This window comes from Podarcis pityusensis, assembly GCF_964106645.2.
Source record: "Podarcis pityusensis genome assembly, chromosome: 11".
Lineage (NCBI taxonomy): Eukaryota > Metazoa > Chordata > Lepidosauria > Squamata > Lacertidae > Podarcis > Podarcis pityusensis.
The window spans coordinates 30,589,803-30,609,753 of record NC_138036.1 but is presented as its reverse complement, the minus strand read 5'-3'; the positions used below and the strand labels follow the sequence as shown (position 1 = coordinate 30,609,753).

The following is a 19,951-nucleotide window of genomic DNA, read 5'->3' as shown; positions in this document are numbered from 1 at the left end:
TGGAGTTGACAAGAAAACTGTCTCAGGTTTGTTTTGTTAAACCCAGACCTCTTTGCTTTTCCTTTGTTTTATTTCAAAGGGACATTTTTCTTCTTCTTCTTTTATTCATGTGCTGTTGAAAACACATAGCAGTGGGTAGAATTATTTTACACAACTTGTTAAAAGAAACTGTTTTGACCGTATCTGATCTTATGCTTGGAAGCAGAGGAACAACAGCAGGAAGCAATTTGCTAGCACTTGACCTATATGGCTTTACCCCACTCCATCACCATTCAACTGGAACAGCTTTGAGTGTGTACTGATGTACGTCAAAACGGGAATTGGCATTCTCCTCCCCACTTCTGCACATCATTCTTTTACCTTTTGCACTGCAATCAAAATACGTACTTGCCTCTTTGAACACTGATTTAGTTGTTTTAGTTGTTCACTTGGTCCTTCCTTCCAAATCTTTAGGAAGACTGTCTCCTTTTAAAAAAAAAGTTCAAAATACTTCATTTGGAACTTTTTGAGAGAGAGAAATCATTTTTTTCTTTTTAAAGCTGCAAAAGTTTGCTGGGCAGAAGGGTGATGATGGATTCATGATACCACAGGTCCCAGCCAGTTAGGACTATGCACTGTTGACTGTTTCTGCAAGCTGGTCAATTGGGTTTTCCTTGTATTTGAGCCTGGAAAGAGAAAGGTTTGTCTGACCGCAAGATGACGAGCCTTCTTAAGAGTGCAGTGACTCCCCAAATAGCTCTGTTTGTTTTGGATTCCCTCTTTCACTGCTCTCCCACTGCCGAGTGGCTGTCTGTCTAAATTCTTTCAAAGTGGGAATCTAATAAACTAGAGGATGTTTTCCCCAGTGTAAAATTAATATTATGTAAATCCGTGAGTAAATAGATGCCCCTTACACATTTAGGGGCTTTGTGTTTTTCTTGGACGATTGATAAATATATTTGTCTGACCCACCGGGATAACAGGCAAACCTTTATAAATAAATAAATAGACAGATAGATAGATAGATAGATAGATAGATTGGATTCTCTCTTTTTTACCCACCAGGATAACAGCTATCAGGTTATACATTAAAATAAATGATTTTTATTAATTCATACAAATTACTTACATGTCTAGCATATAATATCCTGGAGACAGCACAAAAGTTATTTTATCCATCACAGACGGTCATTCCCAGGAAAGAATATAGTTCAACTGCACTGTTCAGCATAGTCATATCTACAAAGATGCTTGGGAGAGTTTGTATTGAAGACCAGTTTAATTTGTATATTGAATAAATGAGCACCATATTGCACAAAATTTGTCCAGTTTTTCTGTTCCTTTTATCACTAAGTTGTGAGTTATTTTCTCAGTGACAGTCAGTCACCATACATGTTTATACCTTAAGTCCAGGATAGTCTCTGTACGGCCTTCCAGGTTTGACCTATAGATAACCAAGTGGCCACTAAAAGAATAGTCAATAAATATTTAGTTTTTATAGCAACATTCAAGGCCTTGAAAGAGGGATAGTAAACACAATTGGGGCTTAAAATCCAAGGCTGCCTGAATTACGCTGGATACTTCTGAGTCCCCCAAATACCTGTATTACCAGGCAACCCTGCTGCTAGTGATAATAAGTCTCCTTACTATCACATCGCCACCAGCATCATGGTTGGACTGTAGGTGATATATGGGTATCCACTTCCGCCTGCATACCACTTTTAAAGTATTTTCTAATATGTGCAGAAGCAGATTTTGCTGAGACCAAGGCCCATCACATCTGTTTCCCAAACCATTTTTCAAACCAATCAAGGCCCTCATTTGGTTGTTGATTATCGTGTTATATATAAGAAGCGAGGCCTTTACAGCCACAAGAAAATAATTTCATCAAACCATGTCATAGTCCTAGAGGCATGTAATTTAATGATTGGGTTTCAGATAATATCACAAAATCAATGTAATTGCTGCCCCCACCCTCCAGCTCTGTTACCTATATCTACCCTAAGTTGTTCTTGTGGAATTAGATTTCTGTTTTGAAAGAAATATAATCCTGCCTTTTTCTCAAACTAAGAAAAAAAAATCCCTCATAAACGTCTTAATGATTTGAATAGTTGCCTGTAACACTTTCTCCTGTGCCTTCAGTGTTCATAATGAACATAAAGGGGGCCTTTTCAGTCAATGATGATGCCTAATTTACCCTCGATTTTGCATAGTGCATTTTCTTTCAATAAATGCCCACTGAGACAGCAAGGGCGGAAGGTTATATCCTTTCATTTCTCTTGCTTGCTTTCTCAAGCTCTTTCTATGCTTTTATGGTAATACTAATTTGGTGAAAATGTCATGCTTTGCGCTTCCTATTTAGAGGTCTGAGTGCACCAGTTGGGACAATATTCCTTTCTTACATTGCAGGAATGAATCTTTAAAGAAAGAGAGACTCTGGGAAGGGTTAATATTACTGTTCTATAGAACGCTGCCTGGAAAGACCCCTTGGAGGGAAGTGTTGGACACCACTTGCCAAGGTTGCTTTCTCTGCGTGCTGAGCAGTTGGAGGTTGAGGGCAGAGGCTGGTCTTTGTGCCTACAGGCACTTGAAGCTCCTTCTGTCCAACAGCTGCAGAGTAAAAAAAAAAGAGAGAGAGGATAGCAGAGAAAGCTAACAGCTCTGGCTCCACCCAATATCTACTGTGGCCCCCAAATGGGTTTTATATGACCTTCCATATAAAAAAGGTTTTCCAGTCTGGTTTTAGAAAGAAACAGATGAATAATATTTTTTTCCTGCAATACAGGAGATTGTGCTGATCACTTTTATATGTTCAGAGGCAGCAAGACAGCATTCAGAGTGCTGCAGTGGTCCCTTTCAGTCCAAAGAACTATGGGGAGCTGTACCAACCAAGACAGGTTCATTGATGCACGCTGTTGATACATTCCAGACTTTAAAGTGACGTGCTCCTCCTTTGCACCTGGTAACCTTACACAGCAGCATCAGCAGCTTGCATAATTTATAGATCCAATTGACAGAACTAAAGAGAATTATTCATCTTCTGATCAGCTTACAGTCTAGATGTAAATAAATATGAGCCCGTTGCTGCACGTAAAGTTGCAAGACTACAAGGAAATGAAGTTGCCTGTAGGTGAGTATACAGTGGTACCTCGGGTTAAGTACTTAATTTGTTCCGGAGGTCCGTACTTAACCTGAACTGTTCTTAACCTGAAGTACCACTTTAGCTAATGGGGCCTCCTGCTGCTGCTGTGTCGCTGGAGCACGATTTCTGTTCTCATCCTGAAGCAAAGTTCTTAACCTGAAGCATTATTTCTGGGTTAGCAGAGTCTGTAACCTGAAGCGTATGTAACCTAAAGCGTAGGTAACCCGAGGTACCACTGTATTTTTTTCTGTTGAAAACTGTGTTTCTGTTTGTTTTCTCAGATAGCCGTGGTTATGGGTTCATGTACAGCAGGAGGAGCCTATGTCCCTGCAATGGCTGATGAAAGTATAATAGTTGGCAAGCAAGGGACTATTTTTTTGGGAGGTCCTCCATTGGTGAGTGCATGGTTTTGAACGGATTTTGTAGGATTTCCGGCTTTTGTTATAACATATAACTGTGTCATAGGCTTCTATGAAGAAATGGGGTCACACCAAAAACAATATCCGCCCTAGCTGTATCCCAGATAGTTGAGGAAAATGTCTGAGATAATATGTGTTCTGTCATCCAGCTACTTTCCTTCCTGTATCCTTTTCAATGTGATGTAAACTATTATTTCCTTAACTATATCCAATTCTGCTTTTTAATTATAAACATCCATTTTCCAATATTTCGTCAGTCCTTAATTAAAAACATAGCTAACACATTAAAGGGGAAACATGATACGGAACTTTTAGAAGTTTGGAAATTTGTAGTTGTTGAAATATATTTCAATAAAAAGTGGCAGCCACTACCTAGATTTCTTTTACATACCAAGATGATGTCGTGTCAAAGCTGAAACATGCACATTTCATTGCTTAGCTTACAGGGATAATGGCTTCAGCGTGGGAAGTGTTTTCCTGGGTCAGGAATAGTGTTCTGGTACAAAAGTAATCAGCAGAAGCAGACACAGAAAATCAATAGGAATTGTTGGATGACGAAACTCTGCCATTTAGCCCTAATTAATTTGTTACTTAATTTCCTGCTTGAATTTTCGGCACTAATTATATCACTTTAGAAAAATGGAACAGACTCAGAGCTTACTGATTAGTTTTAAGTGTAAAATCTTTTTTTTGAAACAAATTGTTTTTTTATAGGTAGCTTTGAGGCTGCTCAGTTGAATGGAAATGGAGATTTGAGGCAGGCAGGCTCTGCTTAGCATCAGATAATATTAAAATTACGTTTTGGGGAAATGATTCTATATTTGTCTTCAAGGATTGGCCACTCCTAGCTGCAGCACAAATTCCTTACTCTTGTGCTGGATCCAGCACAAAATCCCTCACTCTTACATTTAACTTTATTCATGCCCCATGACCCACTCCTTCAGCTACACCTCCCACAATCATTAAAAAAGTCTCCAGCTCCCTTAAACAACTCTGCAGTTTCTCCTTGCTTCCCCTTATGCCTGGAGCTCTCTCCCATGCAACACTGCCTCTCCCCCATTTTCTGTGTCTTCTTTGGCACACTCTTTCAGTCTTCTCTCCTGATGTCCTTGTTGTTTAGTCGTTTAGTCGTGTCCGACTCTTCGTGACCCCATGGACCAAAGCACGCCAGGCACTCCTGTCTTCCACTGCCTCCCGCAGTTTGGTCAGACTCATGTTTGTAGCTTCGAGAACACTGTCCAACCATCTCGTCCTCTGTCTCCCCTTCTCCTTGTGCCCTCCATCTTTCCCAACATCAGGGTCTTTTCCAGGGAGTCTTCTCTTCTCATGAGGTGGCCAAAGTATTGGAGCCTCAGCTTCAGGATCTGTCCTTCCAGTGAGCACTCAGGGCTGATTTCCTTCAGAATGGATAGGTTTGATCAGCCTTCTTTATGGTCCAGCTCTCACTTCCATACATCACTACTGGGAAAACCATAGCTTTAACTATACCGACCTTTGTCTCCTGATATGATCACCCTTAAATCTGTTCCGGAACTGAACACATGTTCTTCCAATTTTACTGTTTAACTTTGGATAAGATCCTGGAAGTCTTTATAAAGTGACATACATATTAATAGTGCTTCTTAAATAATCATAATAATGATTTTATGTTACTTGGTTATATTTTTATGGCATTTAATACTCTACTCAATCAGCTATGTCCACTGGGCATAGTGCAAAGTGCTCCATCCCGTCTTCCCTTTCCAGCTTGAGTTCCTTCTCTTTTCTTTCCAGCATTAGCATTATGTAGCAGTACGTCTGAAGCAAGGTTAACACAAACCAACTGTGTAGACCACTGTTTATTACTAGGTTCAAACCTTGGTTTATATGGGCCAAAGTAGTGAACTTAAGAGATTCTTGGATGAGAGGTGGGGGAAGTAACAGGCAGGGTCCAAAGCCTAAAAAATTTCAAAGGTTATTGTAGTTAACTTTAAAAAAAACACATAATTGCATTGCTGCTTATCTTTGGAAGCTATTTTGGAAGCCTTTTCAGCTATGGGCTAAAATTGCTTTAAATATACAAATAGCATCCCTAGTTCTATGAACTTCTGTGCTGAGACTTTGTTTTTGTACTTTAGGTTAGTTTTTTTTATATAATATATTTTTATTGGTTTTCAAATATAAAAACAAATTTATACATTCCATACATCGTAATTACATCTTACTTCTCTTTTTTGACTTCCCTCAGTTTGTCTGAAATTCCTTCCCTTTATTACTTTTTACACATTTCTGCCATTTTAACCATTTCCCCTCACAGAGCTTCCTTAAAACTTACAAACGTAATTTGATTATCACTCAGTTTTTGCATATATTGGGTAAACATTTCCCAATCTTCTGTAAATCTTTGATCTCGTCGATTCCGGATCCTTCCTGTCATTCTGTCCAATTCTGCATAGTCCATCATTTTAGTTCTCCATTCTTCTATCGTAGGTAATTCTTCCTGTTTCCATTTCTGGGCCATCAATATTCTTGCTGCTGTCACTGCATATAAAAATAACTTCTTTTCTTTCTTATTTATCTCATTACCTGTAATGGCTGGTAAAAATGCTTCTGGTTTCTTAACAAATGTATATTTCAACATTTTCTTCAATTCATTATAAATCATTTCCCAAAAGCATTTTACCTTCTTACATTCCCACCACATATGATAAAAAGTGCCTTCTTTTTCTTTACATTTCCAACATTTGTTACTTGTTTTATACATTTTTGCTAACTTCACAGGTGTTACATACCATCGATACATCATTTTCATAACATTTTCTTTTATAAATGTACATGCAGTGAATCTTAAACCTTCTTTCCAGAGTCTTTCCCAATCCTCCATTTGTATATTATGCCCTATATCTTTGGCCCAATCAATCATAACTGATTTTACCTCCTCATCCTTCGTACACCATTCCAATAATATCTTATACATTTTTGCTAAAATCTCATAATCATTATTCAGTATTTCTGTTTGAAATTTTGATTCTTTGTCAGCGAAACCCCTCTGATTTAAATCTTTTCTGAACATCTCATTAATTTGAAAAAATTAATCCTTAACTTCTTCAAATGATCTCATTTTCCATTTTCCTTCGCTTTTACACATTAACTTCTCATATGTCACCCAACCCCCTGTCATATTGACTTTCTTCACACTCATCGCCTCCAACGGCGACAACCAATATGGAGTTTTTTGTTCCAACAAGTTTTTATATCTTTCCCACACTTCAATCAGAGACCTTCTTATAATGTGATTTTCAAAACCTTTATGTACCCGTTTCTTGTCATACCACAAATACGCGTGCCACCCAAATCTATTATCAAAACCTTCAACACATCCGTGTCTTCTAATTTCATCCATTCCTTCAACCAACAGAGGCAAGATGCTTCATAATACAATTTCAAGTCTGGCAGGGCAAAGCCTCCTCTTTCTTTAGCGTCTGTCAATATCTTAAATGTTTTTGTACTTTAGGTTAAAGCAGCAACAGGGGAGGAGGTATCAGCAGAAGATCTTGGTGGTGCTGATCTTCACTGCAGGTAAAACGAAACACTCTCCTCCACCTTCAGTACATTTTAATGGAACGTGCCATAAATTATGTTGCTTTGAACTGTTGTTGCATTCACCTTGCTTTAAATAATGGTGGGCTCTTCTGCTATCAATGGATATTACCACTAAATGCTTGCCCTTTATTTCTCAAGTTCCCTTTGTGTTTGGGTTCTATGGCATGTCATTCCCTGCCCCCCTCCCAAAAGTATTTCACCATTGAATAGTAAATAAAAATATATTGCATAATAGCATGCCATGGTCTTGTATTTTAAATCTGTACAGAAAATCTGGTGTAACTGATCACTATGCTTTGGATGATAACCATGCTCTCCATTTAGCAAGGAAAGTGGTGAGGAGTTTGAATTACCAGAAGAAAGTAGACGTGAGTATGTTTTGTTTAGTTTCCTTTGAAGCGATGTATGAAATAGAATACTTAGAATGTGGCTTTGGTAGCAGTGCTGTGCATTTAAAGTTTCCATTTGCACTGTGGCCTGTTGCAAACATAAGACAGCTGGTTTTTTAATCATGGTTAGATTGAGAGTGGACTGCAAGCTCATGTGTTCCCTCTCTTTTCCCATTTGGATTCTACCCATCCTCCCTTGTTAACACTATCCCTGGAGCAGTGTGTTATCAGTACGGTCACTAGCCAGGTTTACGCTGATGCAAACACTTGAGCCTGAGTTGGTTATAGAGAGAGACTCTGGAAGCCTGTAGGAAAATATTGATGAATGTTTTGATTAATTTGTGTGTTTTTTCCCCCCTTTAAATTATTGCAGGTGACAATAGAACCATCGGAAGAACCTTTGTTTCCTCCTGATGAACTTTATGGGATAGTTGGAGAGCAGCTTAAAAGAAATTTTGATGTTAGAGAGGTATAAATATGAAATATTGCTGATTGTCTATTTTGTATTGTTTTAAATGTATCTGCTGCTTAATTGTTTTTTGTTTGCTGTTTTTATTGTACATCACCTTGAGACAATTGTGAAGAAGGTGACTGATGATGGCGATGATAACAACTACTTTCTATAATAATCGGGCTTTCAATTTCAAACACGTTCAGCCTAGTGTGTTCCTTCAGCTGGTAGTAATGAAGCCCAGTTACTTGGAATTTAATATCAATCTAATACAAAAGAGAATGTGATCTTAAAAATATTATCTGTTGTAACGAAGAATGAACTAATAATGTGTGTCTTGTTTGTTTTTCTACTTAAGGTCATTGCTAGACTTGTGGATGGAAGTAAATTCGATGAATTTAAAGCCTTATATGGGGATACCTTAATCACAGGTATTATTTTTAGGTGATTAGAAATCAAATTTCCTGCTACACATTTCAGAAAGTAGTTGTTTGCTATGGACTCAGACACTTCTTATGATATCAGAACCAAATTTGCATAATGGTTCATGAGATCAGGGAGCAGATGCCATTTTGAATCAAGATGGTGAACTGAACCTTTCAAAACTGCACCTATTTCCCCCCACTTATTTCAAAACTGAACTGATTTTTTGTTTTTTATTTACAATTCATGAGGAACGCCAGGTATGAAGCTGCTACTATTTAATATGTTGGAATATGGGTATGTTTGCCTTTTAAAAATACTTCGTAAGAGCTTGCGGAAAATTAACAATTCATATAATTTATATGGAAGAATTGTGGCTGCAGGCCTAAAACTCTTATTCTTAGAATACTGATTTCATTCAAAAGGTGTTGAAATGTTTTATGCTAGTAGCCTTTCATTGTGAGATACATGTGCAATTTTCTCTTATTCTCATTCCCCCCTCTAGGATTTGCTCGGATATTTGGTTATCCGGTAGGAATAATTGGAAACAATGGTGTCCTTTTTTCAGAATCTGCAAAGAAGGCAAGTATACTGTTTTGTGTTGGCTGGGGAATTGTGGTCTGGGACATCTTCATGGCCACAGGCTCCCCATCCCTGTTTTAAGGAAATAAAATTACTCTTGCTGATTTTAGTTGTAAATACAGTGGTACCTCAGGTTAAGTACTTAATTCGTTCCGGAGGTCTGTACTTAACCTGAAACTGTTCTTAACCTGAAGCATCACTTTAGCTAATGGGGGGGCCTCCTGCTGCTGCCGCGCCGCTGGAGCACGATTTCTGTTCTTATGCTGAAGCAAAGTTCTTAACCTGAAGCACTATTTCTGGGTTAGCAGAGTGTGTAACCTGAAGCGTATGTAACCTGAAGCGTATGTAACCCAAGGTACCACTGTATGCCCAACAGGAAGAAACACTTACAAGGCATTCTGTCATAGTTTTATTGTCTAATAGTGTGTGTGTGTAATAATACTGACATACATTTCAGTGTTGTTGTAAGGGTTACAACTAGATAGTGCACGTGAAACATTTTGAACATTTGTACAGATGCTAAGTATTATTATTAACAAAGTTACGAAAGCTTTTTCTCAAGACCTGCCACGCTGCAACCTGCTATTTTGTCACTCTTAATGGCAGTGATCTAACATACTATTTCTAGCATTCAGTACCATAGCAAACTTGTTTCCTCAGTTATTACCACCTACCATTTATCACATCCTTATGTGTTGAAACTTGCTTCAAATCTATTTTAGCAGTTATTGGGGAATGAGTAACTTCTTCATGAATCAGCTGTTTACGAAGATAAGTAACACTAATTGGGAAAAGTTGTTTTATTCTGAAGCAATTTGAGAGTATTACTACAGTTAGAAAAAATAACAGACAAGCTGATACTCAGGTATATGGTCATTTCCAATGGAGGGAATTGGGAAAGTGCAATTATGTGTTTGAATGTTTGTTTTTTTAATTAGATAAGCATAATATTTCATGTAAAAGATTGTGATTTTGTTATATACATACATACACATATATATTTATAGCAACTTGATAAAACATTGCCATGGAAGCACCTATTGGTTTTAACAATAGATGGGATTGAAGATAACCTGTTCAACAATTAATTGCCAGTAGGTCCCTTTACCTTTTAGATAAACTACCTTTTTACTGTCTTTACAGGGCACCCATTTTATTCAGCTTTGTTGTCAGAGAAATATTCCCATTGTATTTCTGCAAAACATCACAGGTCTGTGACTCATTATGATTTATGTAGCTGAATTTCAGGGGAAATAAATTATTTGGAGCTGCAGATTCATTGCAGAGCCCCCAGGCAACTAAATACGTAGTAGTAATAAATATATTCCTATCCATTATTTATAACCTTTATTTATTTTTTTAGGAGGGCTGTAGAGCTGACATTAAGTAAAGTGTTATTAAAGTGTCTTAAAATTTAAGCAGTATATAATGACTGAAATTAAGAACAAGAAACCGTGTCCTGAAGGTGTACAATCAGCAATGACTGTTATCTTAAAGTAAGAATAGATTAATACCTTTATGAAAACCATCTTTGTTAAGCAGCCAGGAAGCTATTTATGATGTGTTTTAGTTGGGGTGGACCCAGTAAAGGTGTTACCTTACTGTTGCTTTTGGATTCTCTCCCCACCCCCTCTGTAATGGACCAGTAAGATTACTTTGCAAAATTGGTTGACATTGATCTTGCTGCTTTTTATAATTCACTAGGTTTCATGGTTGGTAAGGATTATGAAGCTGGTGGAATAGCAAAAGATGGAGCCAAGATGGTAACTGCTGTAGCATGTGCCAATGTGCCTAAAATAACAGTACTAATTGGAGGTTCCTATGGAGCTGGAAATTATGGGATGTGTGGAAGAGCATATAGGTAAGTATGTGCCTAGAATTAGTTAACTGTTAAATGCAGTTGTGGCTCAGGCAGACTATGCTACCTGTGTTTATTCACTTTACACAGGTGAATTAGTGAATGTATACATTTGTATGTCCTACTCATTGTATTAGATCCCTTGGTCGTTCCAGTTACATGGTGCTCATGTCACTTTGTATGTGTAATGTTGCAGTACCCTGGCACAGAAACTAAAATAACCCTTCTTTATAGCTAGAAAAACTTGATACAAATTTTGATGCTCACTGCAGGTATCAATAACTTAGAGTTTATGGATAATTAAGCGGTATAACAACTCTGCTAAATGAATTAAATAAATGGCATCGTTAAGGAAAATGGTGGATCTTTGCAGCTTTCATATTATGCAAATCACAATGACAGTAAGGAAGTTTAGGCACATGATAGAGCAGGTCTTTGAAACTCTTCCTCTCCCTATGCCCCTCAAACATAAAATAAAATTAGAATAATTCTGGAATTTGGGGGAAAAGCAGGAGATTTGTGCCCTGTGTTAGTTTGTTTTATCTTTTTCAGCCCCAGATTCCTTTTTATGTGGCCAAATGCTCGGATCTCAGTTATGGGAGGAGAGCAAGCTGCAATGGTTTTGGCTACAATAGCCAAGGACCGAAAAGCAAGGGAAGGGAAGCAGGTAAGTGTTTTCTGTTATTGATGTGGGTAAGAAGACAGGCATAAATCTGGGAATGGGGCAAGGAGAGAGATGTGAGATTGAAGCTTTCTGGTTCTTGTTGTTGTCATTCTAACCTATGGTCTTATGCAACCAGTGTGCAGTATCACTTCTTAATATATAAAAGTGTAGCTCCTGCAGACTAAAATCCCACTTTCTTTCCATATCAATCCACTAGCTAACTGAAGAGGAGGAAAAAACTCTCAAAGAGCCAATCATCCGGAGGTTTGAAGAGGAAGGCAGTCCTTACTACTCTAGTGCACGGTAACATGTAGATTATAGTTGCTAACATGCTACGGTGCTTTGCTTCCACCCCCCCCACCACCACCCCCACCACCACAACCCAAGGTGGTGGTGGTTATGATAAAGCTTAAGCTGCAAAGATGTTGGATTGTCACAAGGGTCAGATAGGTAATGCATTACTCTTCCATTAGCGGAACAGAGACTTGATTGGATCAGGCCCTTTATTATCAACTATTTATTAAACATTGTTAATGTGCAAAGTGTTCAGTCCTTTGCACCCACAAAATCGGTAAATAATCAACACTCCGATTTAACAGATGAAATAAAGGTAAAGGTAAAGGGACCCCTGACCATTAGGTCCAGTTGTGGCCGACTCGGGGGTTGCGGCGCTCATCTCGCTTTATTGGCTGAGGGAGCCGACATACATGTGGCCGGGTCATGTGGGCAGTCTGAGCTTTCACTGCTCACTGCCCCCCCACTGCTCAAGGGCTTGGCCTCTCTCCAGGTTCCTCACACAGACACGTTGCAGCAGGCAGCATGACTAAGCCGCTTCTGGCGAACCAGAGCAGCGCACGGAAATGCCGTTTACCTTCCCGCTGGAGCAGTACCTATTTATCTACTTGCACTTTGACGTGCTTTCGAACTGCTAGGTTGGCAGGAGCAGGAACCGAGCAACAGGAGCTCACCCCGTTGCGGGGATTCGAACCGCTGACCTTCTGATCAGCAAGTCCTGGGCTCTGTGGTTTAAGCCACAACGCCACCCATGTCCCTAACAGATGAAATACTGAGGTTCAAATATAATAACTCTAGTTAAGGCTATTCCACATACCTGAGGGCACTGGCGGAGGAAGTGGGGGGGGATCGCACCGCCCCCGGCAGCACGTCTCGGTGGGGTGCCATCACGGCTGCCCCCCCTGGGTGCCACGCCCCCAGGATGCGCGCCAGCCCCCGCCTGCTCCGCCACTGCCTGAGGGGGATGTGAAGTCTGATAACCAAGGATCAAGCTCAGTACTCTTATTTACTAGCTGAAACTAGCTTTTCATGATCTGCTAGAGATAAATTTACATGGATCATTGTTTTTTACTAGGCATGAGGGCAGCCAGCATCTCTCTTAAAATTACTAAAGCAGAGTGTATGTTTATTACGTTATTTAAAAGTTTTTATTTAGTAATAATAGCAAGCCACATCTTTCTTGTGATAATTCAAGAAACACATTTGGAGAATGCTAGAGCTTTTATCTTCCAAAAAGCAAATGAAACTGTTTACCACAGAGGATATATTTTACTTGCATTTGAATTACCACCTTGTAAATCTGATCAGTCAGATTTATTAACAGGTGTTAATAAGTGTGAGTTTAAACACAAAACTTCACTGTCTATTATTCATTGTCCTACTGCCAACACCAAACAATTGCAACAACCTGGGGCAATCTTTTTTCTTGAGAGTTGACATAGCAGGCTGTGTTGCATGTTGTCGCTAAGCCATTGTTTAGCATTATGAGAACAAACTGCAATGAGCCTTGCAGGGCTTGCTTGCTCCCATCTTCCCCTCTCCTGATCCCAAACAACTGCAAAGAGGTTAAGCTCACAGCTTGCCATGTTGTCTGAACCCAGACAAACTGTGACTAATGTTAAATATACCTGGTTGCCGTAAACCAGCTTATTCAAACCACAGTCAACATTGACTGTAGTTTTGCAGGGTTCAGATGATCGGCTAAAGCGCAGTTATACTAAAGCAGTAATTTCCTATCTATTGGCCATTCCAGAGGAAGAAAAGAGCTTGAAATCCTGAGGTTCACTACAATTTGTTCTCAGAATGCTAAACCATGGTTTTAGCATTAACGTCCAAAGGCATCCAGCGTTTGTGAATTACTCAGTTCTCACAGACTTATCTATATAGTAGTAGCCTATCTTGTACTCCTTGCTGTCAACTGGAAATTCATGGTCTTTGATATAGATTGGCCTTAGCAATAAATACGAATCTGGGTGATTCATCTCAGTTGCAAAAATACGTGTGGTTAAACCGCTTGAGGACCTGGCTTTGTCTAGCTGTCACAAAATTTCATATGTCTCCCCAGGCCAGAAGGGACAAATAAATACATGTATTTTCATCTTTTATTATTGGATTATACTGCAGTCAAGAAAACTTCTCATTGAACTAATTACATTAAATAAATTATCATCAGACTGTATGTGCTTAAACCAAATCCTTAATTTGGAGGTATTTTTCCCCTCTCTGTGTTCTCTTCTTGGATATAATAACTGGAGGCCCTTTATAATTTTTATACGTGTTAAAGGCCTGAAAAATAATTGGATTTTTAAGCATGCAGTATGTGCATAGTTGTGATACAAGAAACATCTGCCTTTCAGCGGATGATCTTGTAAGCAGTCAATTAGTTATTGGTTGTACAAAGGTTATTTTAACTTTAGGCTTTTAAACTTGTCTCTAATAAGAAATATTCAGTAATTGTGATGAAAAGGCTAAAAATTAGAGGCATTCCATCATTCTTTGCTTCTAAATTTGAGATCTTCATGAGAGAACATTTCAGACATGTTTGGTCTGCGTCTACCTATGCGGTGCTTGACCTTTTCAGTAATAAAGTATCTCTGTTGCTCTTCAGATCCACCATTAAATTGCTGCATTGCTAAAGTACTTGGAAAAATAGGATCTACTAAGAACATTTCATATGCAACTTCATTGAAAGGAATAGGACTTACACAAGGGCACAACTGTGATTGCATAGAATTTCCTGATAGTTTGTATCCACTGATATAATTGGGCATTCTGGATTCGTTTTTCGAATTCAGCTTCTTGAACTTTGTTGAAGGTACCTCTAATGATCCCCTGCTTGTCATAAGCAATGTTTTAGGTGGTAAAAGGTAAAGGACCCCTGGACGGTTAAGCCCAGTCAAAGGCAACTATGGGGTGCGGCGCTCATCTCGCTTTTCAGGCTGAGGGAGCCAGCGTTTGTCCACAGACAACTTTCCAGTTCATGTAGCCAGCATGACTAAACCGCTATTGGCGCAATGGAACACCGTGACGGAAACCATAGCACATGGAAACGCTGTTTACCTTCCCGCCGCAGTGGTACCTATTTATCTACTTGCACTGGTATGCTTTTGAACTGCTAGGTTGGCAGAAGATGGGACAGAGCAACGGGAACTCATCCGTCACACGGATTTGAACTGTTGACATTCTGATCAGCAAGCTCAAGAGGCTCAGTGGTTTAGACCACAGCACCACCCGCATGCAATAATTGGTAGCAAGAGCTCCAAAAGCCTGTTTTGTGCACACCAAGTGGAAGTGGAAATATTTCCCCTTGACTAAATTAATCCTGGTGTTTCTAGTGGGTAAAAGTCTGTATGCTTAAGTTCAAGAGGAAAAGCCATCATTGTCTCGAAAGACACTAGTCTGTGCTACAGGGGAGTCAGAACTACAATGAGGCAAAAAAGGGGAAGCTCCTCTTTTAAACTCTTTTTTTATTTTCTGATCCACCACTGACTCCTTTGATCCACCCTGGCTACTATTAGCACCTGTGTGGCATTTTGCTGCTGCTCTGGCTTGCTATATGCTTAGGAAGTACTGTTTGTTTCATAAGAATAAGATTATTTCCCTCAGAGCTGCAATATCCAGTTCTTTTTTACATCAACAAAAAGTTTTCTCATTGAATTTGTGACACAAATCAGAATGATTTCTATAAAAGTTATTAAGAGAATGCTAGATTACAAAGTCAAATAAAAGGAATTTTTATTGATGTTAGTATAAGGCCAAGTATCTGAATCTTGGACAAATTGCCAGGATCTGTGTGAATCTGCAGTAGTGGATCCAGTGACATTTTTGGATCGAGACCCTCAGAGAGCAAGACCAATTTGGTTTTTGTTTGACCCTCTTCTGGGTTAGGAACAGTGCATGCTTAAGGGAGCTTTATTCATGATTCCTATGTCTGAGTCTCTGGATCTAGTTCCCTGCAGCTGCTTTCGTAGATCCCAGTCAGTGGATTTGAATTCTGTGTGTAGCACCCAACAAATGACATTTCTGCTTATTTGTTGGGGATTTTGGGGAGGCAGATTCCAGTCTCCCCATCACTTCTTCAGCAGGTGATTGGCAGTATTAACAGTGACAGTGTGCTGCATGCATGTGTGTATATATTATTTTGCAAATCACTCTGTATGTACACTGTGGTGTTTATATTGGCACTGTGATCTTTGTACTATAAAATTGGGACTAAGGCGGCAGAACAGTGCATTTTTTAAAAATGGAGGCACATTTCTTTATTAGCTCTGCATATAAATTATATCTCATTCTGCATACAGGATGTCACTAGTCTGCTCCATAGTTGTATTTCCTCATCAAATGTGCCTGACTAGAACCTTTCACATGCAGAGGTCTTAATTACCAAGAGTCATTAGCCAGACATCTTTTTAATGAGCTAGATTAATCTGCTTTCAGGTCTCTAAAAGGAGTTTAATCAGTTTACTTTGTAACAAATGACACGAGCAGCTTTCTTCCCAAGCCTCTTTTTCTTGCAGAGGCCCTGTTATGAATTTTTTACAAGCAGAGATATGATTCATGGTCTCGCCATGGGGTTTGATGGGTTGCTCAATAATTAATGCTTTGTACTGTTACAGAAGGCAGTTTTCACTAAACAAAGATAGGAAGCCACAGTGATTTGGAGAAAGTAATCTTTTATCTTACGGTGAAAAATCTTTCAAGTTGCCAGTAAAAATTCTATTTGCCATATCAAAATTGTGTTCTACAGATTTAAAGGATATTTTTCTTGTTATAGTGCTTTTTTTTAAAAGTCTAGACTTGGGCCAATAAGATTTTCTGAAGAAGTGTGCATGCACACGAACGCTCATACTAATAACAAACTTAGTTGGTCTCTAAGGTGCTACTGGAAGGAATTTTTTTATTTTGTTTTGACTATGGCAGACCAACATGGTTACCTACCTGAAACTAAGTTTTTCTTAGAATACAGTCGTGATCAGTGTTTTTATTTTATTTTGATACCTTGTCTAGAATATCAAAATGTGTGTTTTTTAATCCTGAGAGAGGAATTCATCTTTGGCTTCTAACAGGACCCCCAAGAGACTATAGTGAGGTTAAAGCCAGAGGGATAAGGTATAATTGAAAATTCAAATGAAAAGTAAGGGCAAAGCAGGTTTTTTAAAGTCCTTAAAACTACCAGGCAGAAGTAACTATGCCAAAAGCATCCTTGAACAATATGGTTTTTATAAGGAGTCTAGAACTGTCATCAAGAAAAAGCCAGCCAAGGTTCCCAGGGCAATTCACAGTCTTGGAATCGTGAATGAGATGTGCGTCATACCCACCAACTCTTCAGGTGGTGGTGAAATTTGTAGCAGATCCTCTATTGAAAACCTGAGCAGAAGGATAGGATCGTGGGAGGATTGCATTTTAAGTATCCTGATCCCAAACAATTGAAGGCTTTAAAGGTCATAGCCAGCATTCTGAATTGGGCTTGGAGGTGGACCAGGGACCAATTTAGATGGTACATAATTCACCAAGACATGTTACCAATCTAGCAACCACATCTGCAAAAGCAATCCTGGCCCTAGACACACCTTAGACATTTAGAGCAAAGCAGAGCTGGATCCGTGCACACTCCCAAACTGCAAACCTAGTTCTTAAGAGTATTGTTCAACCCCATCCAAAGTGGGTATCAATTATTCCCAACCATACAGTACTGCCGTTAAGTAATTTAGACTCTGTTTTGCTAGTCTTAAGATCCCTCACTTTAAATGCTAGTGTGTTGTTCCTCCACCTACTTCAAAGTGTCGTAAGCCAGTCCTGCATTTGGGGGCTCCCCTCATTCTGCCCTGGACTTTTGCTCCCCAATCCTTCCCTGATATCAACACTCCAAACAAACTTTATATTTTAAAAATTCAGGCCATTGACATATTAAAGAAAAGTACTATCTTCTCTTTGTGTTTCTACCATAAGTTAATTAGAGAAAGATGTGGCTAAAGGACATTTGTATTTTATTTTATTTTTAAAGCCAGAAGCTAAAAGATAAATGAAAAGGAGCTAAGATGCAGTAGCACATTACAGCAGAGAAAGCATGCTGCTTGGAAATCTCACATCTAGTAATGCTAAGTTTGAATAATCTTTTAAGGAGCTTGAAAAAGGTCAAAGAACAGCTGTTATGATTGTAAGTGTAACAGGCGAAAGCAAACCAAGGCCATCTCCAAGACCTGATGGGGTTAGGCTGCCATAAGTATGTTTTCATGTACAAATGAAGTTTGGTTTGTCCTGTTCTTTAGGAATATTAACACTCTGGAAGCGGGCTGCACGTTTTCTGCATAATTAGATTTAAAAATATAATCTTCAGACAATAAACAGTTGAAGGCTTGGTTCTTTAGAGAGAGGAAAATACCCTATTCTAACCATTCAGTTCCGACTGCTTATTCGCAGATGAATGTTCTAAAGCACTTGTTTTCCAGATGGCCTGCTCTCTCTTATTTCCTGCCCTCTAAAATAATAATCAAATAAAATTACTTGAGCGATCTGTATGATCAGTTTGTTTATTGACTTTGCAACTGGCTAGTACCTACTGGCTTCCACACACTCGACATAAATCTAAAATTTAAATGAATGGATGTACTCAGCATTGGGATAGAGTGCTTTTGTTACCTTTTTTTAGTTTTGAATCCATTGCTTTAAGGCAATTTGTTATGACTTGGATTAGTTTCCATTAGTTTCCATTCTTCAACAAAGAAGATTAATGAAATGATTGTTGGCAGAGCTTTACAAAGAAATGTCTCACCACTTTCTCTATCTTTGAGTTGAATACGAAAACCATATTTAGTTGACATTTAAGCCCAGTAATTAGTCATAATTTACATTTCCTCTTTAGAGAACAGATATTGTAAAAGTGTGTGTGTGTGTGTGTGTGTACATGAGTACATGCTGGAGGAGGCTTGAAAGTGTTTCTTTGGATTGTGCTCTATATGTGTGGTATAGCTTAATACAAAACTAAATAGTTTTGTTTAAATTCTATTGAATTATTATTTATTATTATTATTATTGAATTTATATAACACCCTATTGTTTTGTGTTAACCGCTTTGAGATTCTTGTTACGTGTGTGTGTGTGTGTGTGTGTGTGTGTGTGTGTGTGTGTTTAGAGTATAGTTGTCAGAAGGGGTGACCATGCCTGTGATTCGCATCCAATTCTTGCACGAAATTAAAAATGTAGAGACTTTTCCTTTAAAAGGTTCCCTGTATGGAAGCTCCTGGATAGGTCTGCCTGAAATTCAGAAGGCTTTATCCTCTAAAAGAGGGGCTTCTTTGCATGCAGATTTCATCCACATGTGGAAAATAAAAGTTGTACCCCATTTTAGATTTTCCTCTTACAGACAGTGGTGGTGAAACAGCTTCAGATTTAAAAGTTCAGATTTTGGCCTGAATAACAAATCAAAACAGATCTGAAATGTGCTATTTCCACATTCTGCAGATACAGGTGAATGTTGTGGTCACTGCACACCTTTAGCCTTTATGTTGATAGGGTTGTTGTTATTCCATTGTAATTTGGAACTACAGTGGAACTACAATATGGAAAAGTTGCATTCTCCTCTGTTACATAGTTGTCACTTTTGGTTTTTTTGGTTTTCTAATGGAAATATTGGTTAAATATTGAATGACTGACAGGATCTATAGCAGTCTCAGGATGGAATCATAACTGAATAGAATCTATTGGGATGCTGTGGCCTTTAAATGTAGCAAAGCTACATATGTGGGAGTCACATGGCACAGTGCAGATTCTACTATAGTCTACTGCTCATGTAGTGTCACTTCAATGCTACTACTAGCAAAATGTAGTTAGGTACTATGCTAAAGTTTCCATTTATTGCTTATTAAACTGAAATAGCTTTCTGTGTCACTTGCACTAAAAATTTAACCCTTTATTTTTGCCTTTTATTTCTCAGTCTGTGGGATGATGGAATTATTGACCCGGCTGATACAAGACTGGTTTTGGGTCTCAGCCTGAGTGCTGCACTCAATGCGCCCACCCAGAAGACAGAGTTTGGAGTTTTCCGAATGTGATTTGGATGGTTTGGCAGTGGCACCTCTGGATTATTAATATTATTTTAATTAACAAATCGAAAAATAAAATGGACTAAACGAATCAGTATATCAAATAAAGATTTGTTCAATACTGTA

The 19,951-nt window shown here is 38.6% G+C and overlaps 1 protein-coding gene across 1 annotated transcript in view; it reads left to right on the top strand.

The window, feature by feature from the left end:
- The window catches only part of MCCC2 (methylcrotonyl-CoA carboxylase subunit 2), a 29,719-nt gene extending 9,768 nt beyond the window's left edge, over window positions 1–19,951 (top strand). The window contains exons 7-17 of the mRNA XM_080972773.1: window positions 3,403–3,516; window positions 7,034–7,098; window positions 7,391–7,490; window positions 7,885–7,980; window positions 8,321–8,393; window positions 8,891–8,967; window positions 10,111–10,177; window positions 10,672–10,828; window positions 11,378–11,492; window positions 11,707–11,792; window positions 19,717–19,951. Of these exons, the coding sequence (XP_080828899.1) occupies window positions 3,403–3,516; window positions 7,034–7,098; window positions 7,391–7,490; window positions 7,885–7,980; window positions 8,321–8,393; window positions 8,891–8,967; window positions 10,111–10,177; window positions 10,672–10,828; window positions 11,378–11,492; window positions 11,707–11,792; window positions 19,717–19,834 (1,068 nt within the window). The 3' untranslated portion in view covers window positions 19,835–19,951. The remainder of the gene's footprint in view (window positions 1–3,402; window positions 3,517–7,033; window positions 7,099–7,390; window positions 7,491–7,884; window positions 7,981–8,320; window positions 8,394–8,890; window positions 8,968–10,110; window positions 10,178–10,671; window positions 10,829–11,377; window positions 11,493–11,706; window positions 11,793–19,716) is intronic.